At 42.6% G+C, this 14,826-nt stretch overlaps 2 protein-coding genes across 5 annotated transcripts in view; one reads left to right on the top strand and one right to left on the bottom strand.

Moving 5' to 3' along the window:
- Positions 1-14,826, bottom strand: part of LOC126556339 (integumentary mucin C.1-like) — a 521,191-nt gene that overhangs the window by 258,678 nt on the left and 247,687 nt on the right. The gene's annotated exons all lie outside the window — the stretch shown is intronic.
- LOC126568766 (nephrin-like) overlaps positions 1-14,826 on the top strand; it is an 80,426-nt gene that overhangs the window by 39,479 nt on the left and 26,121 nt on the right. For both annotated transcript variants that reach the window (XM_050225375.1, XM_050225374.1), the window contains exons 3-4: positions 2,437-2,586; positions 2,740-2,919. In XM_050225375.1, the coding sequence (XP_050081332.1) occupies positions 2,437-2,586; positions 2,740-2,919 (330 nt within the window). The remainder of the gene's footprint in view (positions 1-2,436; positions 2,587-2,739; positions 2,920-14,826) is intronic.

The raw sequence follows: 14,826 nt of genomic DNA, 5'->3' as shown, positions 1-14,826 counted from the left end.
ACAAAAAGACGTTGTCGATAATTCTTACATCCTGAAAAGCAACAATTAAGCAGAATAACAAAATCTGAAGCATTTAGAGCAAAGCTTAGTTTCTAATCTGAAAATCTGGATGAGTTCTAGGCGCATCACGCCGGGAAGTCACAATAATTTGAATGAATTTCTTGTCTAGTCCCCCAAATATCTGCACCATATAATTAATCGTCATATATTATAGTCCGCAGTGATCAGTGGAGTCGCGGAATTTGAGAAACTTTCCAAAGTAACATACTTTGATAGCAGTTAGGGGGAAAAAAGGCATACAATTAACCCAAACCCCATCCTGAATCATTTTAGTCGCTTTTAAAAAAAAACACGAGCACGTTCTCGAGCTTCAGGTCGAAACCGGTTTCCGGTTGACGGTTGCCAAAAACCGGATGTTAAACGCGAACGGCGCAGACATAATGCGAAGATGAAATTGTCGTCGTTCATTAATTGATATCACCGGGTAAGGCAGGCAGGCAGTCAACGCCGTACCACCGCGTGGCAGATCCGTGAAGATGAGTTTTTTTTATGAAACGAAAACGGGGTCTATCTTTTTGTATTCCTACACTCGGGGTTTGATTCACGTCTGTGCATCGGAAGGCATCCTCCAAAGATGCCTCCATCCCGAATACGTTGCGGTTGCGTACTTTGGCAACTGGTCAATTTGAAGAAAGAAACAGACAGGGAACCAACGCAAAACGCAACGGATACGCAGCTGAGTACGGCGACGTGTGACGACGGTCAAGCTGCTGCTGAATTATAACTTCCGGTGCACGGTTGCGCGATGCGAAGTGACTGAAAAGATAATGAGGCCCGGTGTGTGTGTGTGTATATATACCCGTGGTTGGTAAGATTCAACCCAGGCCAGGGTTGAGACAAATTAAAATAACGAAAAAAGAACAACCACAACCGAACAGACGCAACGTTTGATTCGCGGGATGCGCTGTGTGGTGGATGCTGTGTGTGTGGAACTGACGGAGAGGATGTTTTGGTCAGTTGTTTGGGTGAGTGGAATAATTTACAACAGAGGTCCACTCCACTGTTCTGCACCAAACTCAACCCGTAAGGTAACCGCCGTGTCGCGCCACGTGTAAGTAAAAGCGGGTGTTCTGGTTAGTTTGTATGTACAATGTAGATCAAACGGAAGGAAGAGAGGGCTTTTTTGTGGGGCAGGTTAACGGTGGAAACGGTGGTCTCGTATCGTTATCAGAAAGATGGAAGTGAATATTAAAAATACACAGTAACGGGATGTGATTGAAAGCCTGAAACAACACCGTAACGTCAGTAACAGCGAGCTGGCAGGTCAGCTAAAGTACGCAAGGCAGATGGTATTACATTGTGCGTCCCCCACCGTATCCTGGCACGGGCACGACTCGGTCAATATGGTTTCTGGTTGTGAGATGGACGAGCGCGTGTGTGTTAATGAAAATGGTTTCCATCGGCGTGTTTGCACCAATGCCGTGGGAAAAAGCAGTCGAAAAACAAGCAAAACACTTCAAAAGCTGGCAATTTTTCGCAGTAATCCTTGGTGTTTTATTTTATTGTGGGCATGTTGTATTGCTCTTCTTTCATTCCTGTTTTCTAAAGGATATAATAATTTATTTTGGATTTTACTGTTTGTGTAAAAAGGATGTTAAAAGGCAGGAAGACTGATAAAAACTTTTTAAAGTGTCTTTAATCCAGTTTTGTAGCACATTTTTTTTGGTTTTAGTTTTCGGTGAGCGTGGCTGAAGTCTCACAAATGCATAAGGCCGATAAGGCCTTTTGGGCCTTTAATCTTCAACTTTTAAAGTTTGTCCGCCTATCGCTTGCTTACGTGACACTGATTGACGTGTGACACTTTAAGAAAGACAAATACACCGTGTCAATAGAAAGCAGAACCCTCTGCGTTGTATTTCTTCCAGAATTTTGATCTTAGCTTCCCATAAAAATGGCGTACGTTAAATTGATTTATTGCTGACTAACCCAGATTGCGTGAACTGATTTGATTATTCAATTAAGAGTGCATTTGTGCCGCCTTTTGCTCTACTCAATGGCAAGAAATCAATGTGTAGTCAATTCTAGCAACATTCCTGAGCCCTTCCGATGCGTTCCTTTCGATTCGATGTAACAATCTCAAATCTCAGCCCCATTCATGGGATTGGCGGCGCTCCACAGGACAATGCTTAAATAATTGCTCCTAATCCTACTCTTATGCATTTTGCATACTCCTTCGAGTTATGTTTGAAGTAGCTTTATGTTTACAAGACGCCCAGCAAGTACAAGATTCCAGTCGATCCGTTTTGCATAGCATGCATTGCGGTATTCTTCGCTAGCCCTCGATTGTCTGTGTGATTGTGGCAAAATCCTTATCTAATCCTGTGCCAGATAATTGTAACTGTAACCATTTTGTGCTGTGATTGTCTCTTTTTGCAGTAATCCCGATGCTGTTGTGCAACGCTCAGCAGAAGTTCCGCACCGTGCCGAGAGATCTGCAGGTGCTGGAAGGCACGGAGGCACTGCTCCGGTGCGAGATCTACAATCTAGTCGGTGCCGTGCAGTGGACAAAGGATGGTTTCGCGCTGGGTAAGTACTGTGAAGAGCACAGAGTGTTGCTATGTGGTAGATTCTTTTCCCATCCCAATGTTCCAGCTTATGCTGACGCTGCCATTTTCTTCTGAGCAATCGATTCATCGCTCACTCGATTGTTTTCTGTGTTGCTTTTCTTTTTTTGCACAGGATTTTCCCACACCATACCGGGATACCCGCGGTACTCGGTGCTGGCCGACCGTAATCTCGGCATCTACAATCTGCGAATATCGAACGCATCGATCGAGGACGATGCAGAATACCAGTGCCAAGTTGGACCGGCCAAATTCAATTCAGCCATCCGTGCCAATGCTCGACTCACCGTAATATGTAAGTACTGCTGTCAAGCTTCAATTTTCTACCTCATTTTCTTGGGATGCATCAAACAGAGGGTTAATTTTGCGAGAAGGAAGTACTCATTTCAAATTTCTTGTGAGACGAGTGTGGACGAAAATTTGTAACTTCACTAACAACACTTTAACACTAGAACTACCGGACTAGTCATTTTGACCGGTTCCATACCTTTCAAGTGGTTTTATTTTACTTAATCAAACAATTCTGCCGTTGTTGATGCATGAATTTTGAATGAATTTAAAAATTAAAAATCTCTTCTAATATTGATATAAATTTACGCCTAGGGCAATTTTACCTTAACCAGTCATTTTGACTGTTGGTTTGTGCAACGATTAACAGCTGATTTTAATACGAATTTCTCGCAACAAGGTGATTTTTTATGACCGACAGACGTATTCCTTGCAATAGAACTATGAGATAATATATAATATGCAAGAAATAAAGCAGTAAGCTCAACAGTTTTATGAGCTGCAAGGCTGATGCTTTGATGATTTTGCTCTAAATGATTTGAATCTTCAACGCTGCAAATCAACAGGATCAATCAAATCAAAAATCAAATGTCTTTTAAGATATCTACACAAACTTAAAGAAATATGAAAATGTTAATCAGATCTTAAAAAAATATTTATTTTGTAACCACCAGTCATTTTGACTCAACTGGCGAAAGAGTTGCAGGCGCCAAAATTGCGGTAGTTCTAGTGTTAAAACGAATTGACGAACAAAGATACATAGTTGGGCTGTGTTCAGTTTGAAGACTTAAAGCAAAACATTTATTTGTTGATGGTCATAAAATGTTTAAAGAATCTTTGTAAATCAACATTTGATTCTTAAACATAATTTTGATGATTACAGTCTAGCTGTGCTGCAGTGAGGACTGATTATCCGTCTCTTCAGCAATTCCGGATACGGTCAAGCTTGTCGTTAAGCCAGGAAGAAATATTTTACGAAAATCCATACCAGCTGATATATTTAATGAAGTATATTGTTCCTGCTTTAAAGAGTCTTGGAATCTTATCTCTACTAAACATTAAAATTAAAACAAAATATAATTAATTTAAGGAGGAAATGCCATATCATTAATTTTATTTAATTTAGTCATCACAAACGGTGGTGAACAATGCGACATTCTACCATCATAGTTAATTTTAAATAAAATAAATACAAATAATAACAATTTAACCCTTTGTAGCACCTTGCAAACGACAAATTTGCGTGCAGAAGTGACATGGGGTGTGCTTGTGAACAACGTATGCTCACTTATTGGAAGCAATTAATATTAATGAATAGTGGCAGGCAGGTGTGAAACCTAGCTTTGTGGCTGTGTTTAGGAAAATTGATTTTAATCGTAATTTAAACACAGTTTACGTTTACGCTACAGAATGGTGCCGACGAAAGTAATTTGAATCAATTTAATATTTACGCTTGCATTTTGCGAATAAAATATGTGTTTTTTACATAGCATTGTGTCATGTGCTTTAAAGGAATTTCTATGACTTCCTGTTTTATTGAGTCAAGCAATGCTGGTGATATAAAACGTTACATTCTCGATCTTCTCAGAAATGCATCTAATATTAATAAACCATTCACAGTGAGGAGTGAGCGAGCGAGCGAGCGAAAAAAAATACACCCAACACCATTATCCTGTTGCACTGTTGAATGCACTTTAATATGCATACTAAAACTGGCCAACATTTCACTATCCGGATGGAGGATGGCCCTTATTTCAGTGGAATCCGTCCAACTGCTTTTGTGCCTGGTTGAATGATGAAATAGTTCTCCGCCCGAGCGCACGAACTGCACGTACTTGCGTGGGGCCAGAAGGAGTTGTAAACTTATTGGTCTATTGTTTCGCTTTTCTTCTGGTGCACCCTGAGCGGCACATAAAACTTCAACCCGCTGTTGCAACACTTTACTCGTAGCCCGGCTTTTGTTTGCCACCTGCTTCCGTTGCACCTCACTGCACCTCATGGACCGTCTGGTTTGAAGTGCCGAAGATAACTTTAAGCATCTGAAGCAGTGCCGGCGGAAAGAAGCCGTACCGTGGCGTCCTCGTAACGTGAAGCTCCTCCCGGATACTGTTGCTGCGGATGCATGCTTTCAATGAAAATTCCTTGAAATTATTTAATAACAAGTAAACTTTATCCTGTGTGCCGTGCACTGGCCCTCACACACAGTCTCTCTTCGGGCCGTCGTAATTTATCTTACGTGAAGTACGTGACGGCGCTGAGCCCCCCCCCAGCATCAGGTAGTGTAAGGGATGTGCCTCTTAACGATAGGAAACTGTCGGCTGAGTACTCCCAACGGTGGATGCACATTGGCCAGATAGGTGCGATGCGAAAAAAAAAAGAAGTAAAACTATATCGCCGCTTGACAGGCGATTCTTGTAGAGCATATTTTTCAACCCTTCGTGGCCCTTTGCTGTTTCGGGAAGGGTTGGAGGAGTGTGCGGGAGGCTGTCAAGGGAGTTGAAGGGATGGCAAGGAAGCTACAATAATGGTTCTACACCTGCAGAAGCTTCCCGTCCCGAATATGTGGCAACAGTTTTAGAATTCTGGTGTCGTTTCGGCGCTACGGATGCCGCTCTTCGCTGCCTTTGTTCCGGTACTGAAATTATGCATCATCAAGGGCACATATGATGAAGGAATAGTGGATAAAACTTTTTCCGACCATTTTCCAGGTTTCTGTAGACTCCCTCCCCTCCCTCACCCATACGTTCTTAGGGCTTCCGGTTGATGGTAGAAATCTATTTGAAATATGAAAAATACATGATCTAAGTTATGTATGACGGCGTGTGTCGAGCAGGTATCTGGTATTGTTTTGCTCCAACAACAGGCAGCAGCAGCACGGCATATTGCCCGGATCATCCTTCCGGTGTAAAAGGGTTTTCCGCGCACGGTCGGCCGGGATGATCCATTTTTCGACCGAATTATGTACGACATGGTACGCTTTTGGGCCAACATGAAGCCGCTTCTGCTAGTCTCGGGCGAAACTTGGGGTTAAACTTCCGTTTGACATGGTTAGCAAATAGTTTTGCCTCCGTACGCGCAACAAGCAAGCAAATGCGTTATTCTTGAACGGTGACGAAGGGGATTAAACTTTAGCAGCCAACTATTCCCCGTGTATGGCATGTACTTGATGAGTAAAGTTTTTCTTGGAAATAGGGGCGATAGTTCATGTTGCGTAAAGTTTATGCTACAAAAAGAGCAAACATTGTTGTAGTATAAACGAGTAGAAAGATTAATAAACTAAAAGACACACTATTTCCACCGTTTTTAAATTCACAAAACCAGAGCACTCCTTTTTTTGCGAAAGCATGGGCAAAAAAAACCTTTGGAAAAAAGAAAGAAATGGAACAGAAACAGGATTAAATCGTTTTGTGAATTCCGAACCGTAAGATCAATTTCATGCTAAATTTCATTCCAAATGGTTTTCAATTACTTTTTCATCAATCTCTTCCCCCGCATCGCGCTCCTGGCTCCAAACCTCCTCCATACTCCAAAAACGTTCGCACGGTCGGAGGATGCGGGATACACCCTGTGGCGGTGGTTCATTTATGTTGCTGTTTTTCCGTTCTTATGTGTGTGTGTGCACGAAATTTTCCCTCATTTTTATTTTTAACATCATCCTGACCAGCTTTTGTTCTAATTGAGCAACAGTGGTGAGTTTGTTGATTATTGAATACGGCTTTTTTCTTTCGTTTGGATTATGTCATTCGGTTGCGCCTGTTTGTATGCAAGCTTTTGTACATTTGCTTTTGCATTTTTAACATTATTTTAATACGAGTGTGTTGGGGTGCTATGGTCGCGTTACTGGGATGGCCCCGGATGGGAATCTCATAAATTTCAATAACCAATTATTTTATGTAAATTTTCTATTTAAACAAACAGAGTTTTTTTTTGCTCTTTCCGTGTGATTATTTGTGTGATTGACAAATAGATTGCGGTGCTTTAGTGTTTATCTCGTGTCCATTTTTGTTTAATGCGTGTAAATGTGATTGACCGAAGAGGTGGACAGATTCTGGCCCGTAATTATGGGCATGGTGCTGTTCCACTTCTTTGTTCCTATGTACAGCTTTGCGTGCTTTCAACCAATAAAGTGAGTCAATTTAGTGATGAAAATAATTTTAGGTTTACATACGTTTGATGGAGTTTTTTTCTATAAAATTGTTTTGCTGGGTGGTTTAAAATATTAGCGTAACATCGGGATGATATATTCAAGGATTAGTAAAGCAAATTGTAAAATAATAGTTTATTTACGAGCCTTTTTTTTCGTTGAAGAAAATTTAAAGTTCAGTATAAAATAGCTCGGTTAAAAGCAATATTCGTTGTGGGTTGAAAGATACGTCAGAAGATGTATATTAAAAATTGTGGGATGAAAGATTTAGGTTTGAAAAATATAGACCTTTCAAAGTAAATTTTCGATATCAATTAAACGTGCTTTCATAATTATTTTTGCTGATTCGCTAATGTGGTAGATATTCGCTTGCGCTAGTCCCTTCTAAGTTTGCTCGCTGCACACTATCATTTGGAATTGCTTGTAAAAATTCAAAAGAAAACCAAATTCAATTATAAATATTTCCAGCACCGTATTAAGGTGTTTGCATTTTTTGCCAGATGTTTGCATGTTTTTGTTTCAACAATAACAACACGATTTATTTTACACGGTTTTAAATAACATGAGCACCGATCGAGTGTGTGTCAGAATGTTCGTCCCACATTACATCGAAACAAGTATAAAACAAACCCGAATAAGTAATCATGACGTGCCCCTGTATGTAGCACTAACAACCTGCACAGTAAGTGATTAATTGTGGACAAACGAGAAATAAACCGTGTGTTGGTGTGCGCGGTTTGCCTCAATCAAGCCCGGTGGCCAGCGGATCCACTGATCCCGTCACGAAACCAGTGCATTAAACTGTACCATTTATGAATAAATTATCCGATAATGGTGTTAGACTGGCTGTGTTGTTGGGAGGCAAAGTTTTGCCCAAACCGTTTACCGATTTCGTGCCGATCCACTCATCACCTCATTTATGGTGCTCCGTTTTCGCAAGGATAAGGGCAGGAATTTGCTCTCCAATCGGAGGGGGGAAAAAAGTATATCATGTAGCGCGGCTTGTTTTATTTACTGGACCAGCACCAAATGCTCCCGTTTCGCTACAGGGATAGAGGGACGAAAGTTTAGGTTTTTACTTGTTTTGTTGGTTTTTGGTTGCGAAAGTGCGAAAGAAAATAAAAGAAATCAAATCGCTTCTTTTCGCGTAACGCCGCTACAGGTGAGATGTTTTAATTCGACTTTAATAACACTTCAGAACGCATTATAGCCTGGTCATGATGGGCGCCTGTTAGGTCCTGGGAAGTGGGGTGAGGTAAAACACGCCAAAAAAAAAAAACGGCTCACTCACTTGTTTGATGACGGCTTTGTGCCAGAGTGTCGGCAACAATTTTGGCAATGTACGCGCTAGGTAAGTCGAAGCACGCGGAACATTTTCTAATATTATGGTAATCACGTGTAGAGCAATTTCTAAGCCGGTGGTAGCTTTATCCACAATTTCCCACCCCTCCACGTGGGCGATGAAGCGCCTGCAGAACCGACTCAAAGCAGGGACAAGCAGCGTAAAAGTAGGCTAAAAACAAGGATTCTTTTAGCTGCTGTTGTTTTGGTGCACGGAACAGGCGAAAACACCCAAAAGTCTTCTCGATTTTCGCGTTTTATCTGTCGAATGTTCGTTTTATGTCTTCGTTTGTTTGGTATTTCGCCTGGCAGGTGTTTGTAGGTTTGGTGGGCTGGCAAAACCGTGAACAACAATACCGTTCGGTTGTTTCCGACGGCTGCTTCCCGACATACACAGGAAAAAATAAAACCGCCGCCGCCAACATTCTTTCTAAGCTTGTGATCTGGTCGAAACGGTGCGAAAAACGGGCAGAACGAAAAACAGCAGCAGCAGCACTTCAAACGATCGAATCCGGCGAACGTTTTTGGGTAGGAAAAAGTTTTGTAATGCTTTTTAAATATTCAAACGATTTTAACCGTGTACCTTTACACTTGCTTTAAGGTTGGCAGCGTTGTCCTTTGCATCAGACCGGTTGTGGCGAAATGGTAAAATTGCCACGCGGGGATTAGAGCTTAGGAAAAGAAGGCCCGCCCGCCCTCAGATCCATGGCGCACGGGTGGGTGTTTTTAAGCCCATTTCGTTTTGCTGTTTTCTTGTTATCCTTACCCGCGCCTGGGCCTGTGTTTTGCGCAAATAGGCCTGAGCTCAGCCGGAGCTCAGCAAAACAGCCAAACACCGAACAGGGCAAAATAGTCCAGTGCTTGTGGCTGGTGCAAATTGAAATACAATCCCAGTGCGAATGATATTTGCAGCTTCTCGATGCGAAACCACCAACGCCAGCGAAACTGGGTCGAAGGATATTTTGATAAATTTCCGCAGCCTAAGAATCGCTGTACCGTGCTGTAAGCAACGGGCAAAGTTTGGTGTTTATCTTGTCTCTCGGTGTGTTTTGCTCGATTTGGTTTCGTTTGGTCGCAGAAAGAAAAAGATTTCGATGACGACTGCCGAGGAGTTTTAGCAGAAAGATGAAGAAATATTTGGAACTTTTCCTTAGAAGGCAGATATTGTAGAAAATTGTAGCTTTGGTTGGTGTTGTTTTTTGCCAGTCCGGCTGAGCGGAATAACTTTCCGAGGGTGAATATTTCACTGTAACAACATAAGTTATTTGAGCATAATTTGTCTCGACTAAGGCGATGGTGAAGCTGAAAAATGTTTGACGCACTTCAAGCTATTACTGTTCTAAGGAAATACGAGGCACAGGGAGTAATGAAGCGTAATTTTTTGTTTTAACTTACAGCAAATAGCAAAAAATGTTGCTCGTTTGCTTGATTACAGGAGTTTAGTTAAGTTGAACCAAATTAACACTGATTATAAGTTTCCATAGTGCAGTAGCTTAATGTGACGTGAATTATCTTGAGCTTATGAATTCCCTTTGGAATCATGTGAAGGACTTGCTCAGCTGGGAGTCTTTTAACGATGGCTTGTGCATTCGTAGGTGCACATTTGTGAGCTTCTTGATTAAGTTGTGCCCTCATTACCGAAATAACAATCCATATCTAGGACACTTACATAATTTTAGGTTGTATTCCCCAAGGCTTTAATCGAAATCCGATTCAATTTGATTCTTTGATCTAGGATATCTATAACCCCAAATAGTTCAGCGCGTCCCCAAAGCGTATAACCCCAAATACGCGTCCAGGATGTTGACCACTTGGTGATCTCTGGAAAGCATTTATCATCATCCTAAAGCTTGGACTGATCTGAAGTTTCAAGACTCGCCTTTAAGTTAAGCAATGGACGGAAGTATAGCAAGTTGGTTCCAGATTCCAATTTAGCGATTTGATGTAAAATTCACTTAAATTAAAAATACAAAAAATCCAGTTTGACATCTTCTTCGTCTTGGCTTAACGACCTCTAAGGTCATGCCGGCCATCAAACTAGACTTGCCGATATCACGTAGATGGAAAGTCAGCCCTCACTACGGGGGGACGGTCCGGATTCCGGATGTGGATCCCTTTCCTGCCATTTGAAGACTGGCGCAAACAGCTCAGCCTAGCCGTAATTTTTGACCTTCGATCAATCAAGGATTTGTTGGATGTTGATCATTTGGTAGCCTCTGGAAAATATTAACCATCTTCATAAAGCATGGTTTGATATAATGTTGTGAGACTTGTAGAGACTATAAGTTAGCTAATAGACGAGTTCACAGGGAGTAGGTTCTGGCATTCCGATTTGAAGTAGAATTCACTAAATCTAAAATACAAAAAACCCAGCTTGACATCTTCTACTTCTTCTATGCTTAACGATCTCCAAAAGTCATCTTCTTGGCTTAACGACCTCTAAGGTCATACCGGCCATCGAAATGGCTTACTAGACTGCCCATACAACGTAGTTGATTAGTCAGTCGTCACTACGGGGGGACGGTCTGGATAATATTTGAACCCCGGTCCTGCCGTTTGAAGACCGGCGCCGCTGTCGCCTACACCACCGGGCTGCTCCTATCTATAGATATATGTCCCTGTATATCTCTCCAAAATTCACGCTGATCAATTAATGTCTTACTAGACTTGAGTAGATGCCACGTAGTTAGATAATCAGTGTTCATTAAGAGAATACTGTCCGGATAGGGTTTTATCCTCTGTCGTGTTGTGTGAAGACCAGCTTCGACAAAATATGCAAGTAGCGAACTTTCGGAACTGGATCTTGCAGTCTGTGTTCAGAACTGTGTTGCCTAGGAAGGTTAGCATAGTCCAGTTTGCCGCCCTTTTTGTACTCCGGATAAATAGTTGATGGATGACAGCCGAAAACATCTTCAGCCCTAGTTTTAGCGTTTCCTTTTCCAGATAAATAGAGCTTTGTAGAAAATATTGAAAATCCTTATAATACTGATTTTCGTCAACTTGGTATTAAGAATACTGCAAAAAAACCACCATTGAAAGCTTAAAAGGAGCCGTAAAGGTTTGTAATTGTGTATCCTTTTGCTTATAGTTTCACTAATGCGAATGGTTGAAAGCTTCTTCTTCAAAATGCGACAATGCTTGAATGAACCTGCGAGCTTGAAAATTAACTGTAAAATGCTTTAAATCTAACTTCCCATTTTCAGTTATCGATCGAAATGCCTTCACGTATAGCATCATTAGGCTCGCGTTACGAAAAACGTAGAGTGACAATGTATGGAAAAGAATTGAAAGAGAAAAGATTACCCCAACGATCCTTCCCTCTGCCATCGTCTTACACTACCAATCTCAATTTTCTTGCGTCCTTGGAATGTCGCATCCTGTACGCACGGTGGTGTTACTGTACTATGATACCAACCGGAGGCGAGCCTTAGCATAAGAGTGTAAATTTTCTGTAACATACTGATTTTGGCAGCTGCTTTATTTTGCGTAAAGATGTCTCACGCATGAAGCCAGGAAGTAGCAACGTAAAAAAAAAACTTCACAATAAGCAGTATGTTTTGTAACGTTCGCAAAATGACAGCCAAATCCCTATTCGCATCACTCTGTCGCTCTCGGTACCGCAAGACAAAACTAGGAGCAAGGAAAATTGTGTAGGGTAAAAGAGGGCGCCATTTTTTTTTCACAACGCCTCGGCAGGATAGCGCGCGTGTTGATTTTGTTTGTTGTGTTTGCGGGGTACCGTAGAAAAGTCAGCATCCGCATTCGCTGGGTGGGATTCACGCACGAACGCATACTGACGTGACGTGGTGGCAGATTGAAATTAGGTGAAATTGTGATTCGATCAGCGCGCCCCATTCGCCGCCCCATCAACGAACCCATATGTGACGTGTGCTTGGGTGTGCTTGCTGCGAGAACAATATGCCACTCTAATGCCGTGCCATGCTACGTATGGGAATCGAATTTTCAACAAACAAAACCTCCACGAGCCTGTGCCGTGGATGGAAGGCCGGGGTTTTGTTGGCACTTCAAATTTTAATATGATTAAAGTGGAATATCACGTGGCTGTGGTGTGGCTGTGATTTTGGTACGATCGGAACGGGATGGTGGAAGTGATTTCATATTTTTGATACTAAGATTTCTGCAACGCCACAGGGCGTTAGTTTTTGCTTGTCATCTGATTTTTTTCTCTCCTTCTGTGACTATTTTCTTCTTCCGGAAAATAGCATGCCACAGGTGATTGTGAAAGGCTTGACGAGCAAATTACATTTTTGAGTCGAATTATTTATTCATGGTGCTTATTTTAAGTTTGCATGCTACTGAACCATGTGCTTTGTTCTGTAGCTCGTTAGAATGCTTGCATTAGCCACAGGGGAAACAGTGTAAATATTCATTTTCCCTTTTTGGAAAGGCAAAAATGAATAAAACTGAATATTTTCCAGACATGCTCGTGCTTTTTTTGTTGTTGCAATTCAATGCACTTTTGCCTTTCCCTAGTATCGTTACACATGCACTCCAGCAGTATCGATTAGGCCCTACCCTCCAAGCGCTACTTCATGAAAACTAGTTTTCCCCGATTAAATAACAGAACACTCGAACGCGTCGACTACAGTTAAATAATTAAAACTATGCCTAACAAGCGATAACGGGTTCGTTGCGTCCGTTTGAGATTTTGCAGCGGTCCAGTAAGCTCAGCTGCACCGGAACATGAGTGCGTAACACGGGAACACTGGGGAACAACCACCACAGAAATCCATTACCAACCTATTTTCCATGCTCATAATTTGCAAGCGAAACTCCACGACCCCAGCAGGACGCTCCTCCCGCCCCATGAAACAAGCAAACCGATCAGTTCAGAATGTTCGGTGGACCAGAAATGCATCCTTATTCAATCGAATTCGGCTCCTAAACTGCCGCTGGAGTGGGGCAAACATTGGAAAGCAAAAATAAAACAAAAAAACTACAAAATCCTCGTCTGAAATTAAAGAAGCGAAATAAAGCAACAAACTAATGGCCGGCGAACTTGCTATAGTGAATCCACAAAACCCCGACTCATCACCGGCATCAATGTTCGGTGCCATCCTTGCTCATCATTTCACTTCACACATACGCCGTGTGCATTGAACACTGGATTCGCTTTTCGTTTCTCTGTCCCGTGTGCCTCTTCACTGCATTCGCTTCGATAAGTTGCGCCATGTAGACGTGTTTTGCATAGGCGAATAGATGGCGGCAGACACAGTGCCCATCCACCCGGAGCATAGATTTTTCGGGAAACGCATAGGATCTCCACACACTCCTGGTACGCATTGAAGCGTTGTGTGGTGCAAAAATATATCTGCCAACATTTGCATTTGCGGACGAGAGAGTGTGTGTGTGCGTTTGAGTGCGTGCACTGGGTTTTAAATTTCAAGGCTCTTCCACCTCTCCCTCACCTCCCCCCCCCTCCCCCCCACGGTCCACAACAAACGCTCGGTATTTTCCTATTCGCGTCACACATCGCCGTTAGTTATGGAAAACTATTTGTTCCTCTGCGTTTTTTTTTCCCGCTTTCCGGAAGTTTCCACGCCCCGGCACCGTTATGTTAATCCAGTTTTGGGCGGTTTCAGTTTTTCCTCGAAACGCATCACACCGATAAGCCGAACTGAGTGTTATCATAGGCTGTTCAACTAATAACGAAAGCGGGAGGAAAAATAAAGAACACCCGTGGACGGGGAGGGCTCATTTGTGCGTGGACCAACGTGCGGGGAAGTGCGTGTGTATTGATTACAATCTAAATTAAAAATGTGCATCGCTTGTTGGGATGGCCGAGCGAACGATACACACACACACACGACACCGGGGCTCGTTTTTCCGATAGTGATCACGGCACGGCTGTGTCGTTCGCGAGATAAATTTCGACCTCCACGACAAATAGTTTCGTGAATCGGCAACCCCAACCCAGCACCATCCTATCGGCCGGCTGACGGTTACCCTGCCCAACCACCATCGTACCCGCTCTTTGCCCGGAATGTGAAATTGGGAAAAATTTTAATTCATGAATATTTCATGTCAACTCGTGTACGGGTGGCTCGGACGGACGTGTATGCGGCCCAAAAATCGTGCCGGATGTGGATACTTTCCAGCTATCAAAACGGTCACCTCTGGCCCGACCTTTCTTCTTGGTTGCGTTGTACGGAAATCCGGATACTAGATCCGGCTTCAGGGCAGCCGGCATCACAACATAGGAAGGATTTTCACTGGCTCGTTAGGTGGATGCTGATTAGTGCGCACTTCGGTGCGCGTTGTTTCGGTTCTGCCAATCGGTTCCAATTCAACTGATCCACACTCATTTGCGGAACGGCCCGCAACGGTGTGTGATTAGCGTTTTCTAGTGATAGTACGGATCAAAAGAGCTGTATTTCCCGGCTGCGTAATAACTCGTAGAACACTTAG

The sequence above is a fragment of the Anopheles maculipalpis genome, chromosome 2RL (assembly GCF_943734695.1).
Source record: "Anopheles maculipalpis chromosome 2RL, idAnoMacuDA_375_x, whole genome shotgun sequence".
NCBI classification, from domain to species: Eukaryota; Metazoa; Arthropoda; class Insecta; order Diptera; family Culicidae; genus Anopheles; species Anopheles maculipalpis.
This window is presented reverse-complemented; position numbering and strand designations above follow the sequence as displayed.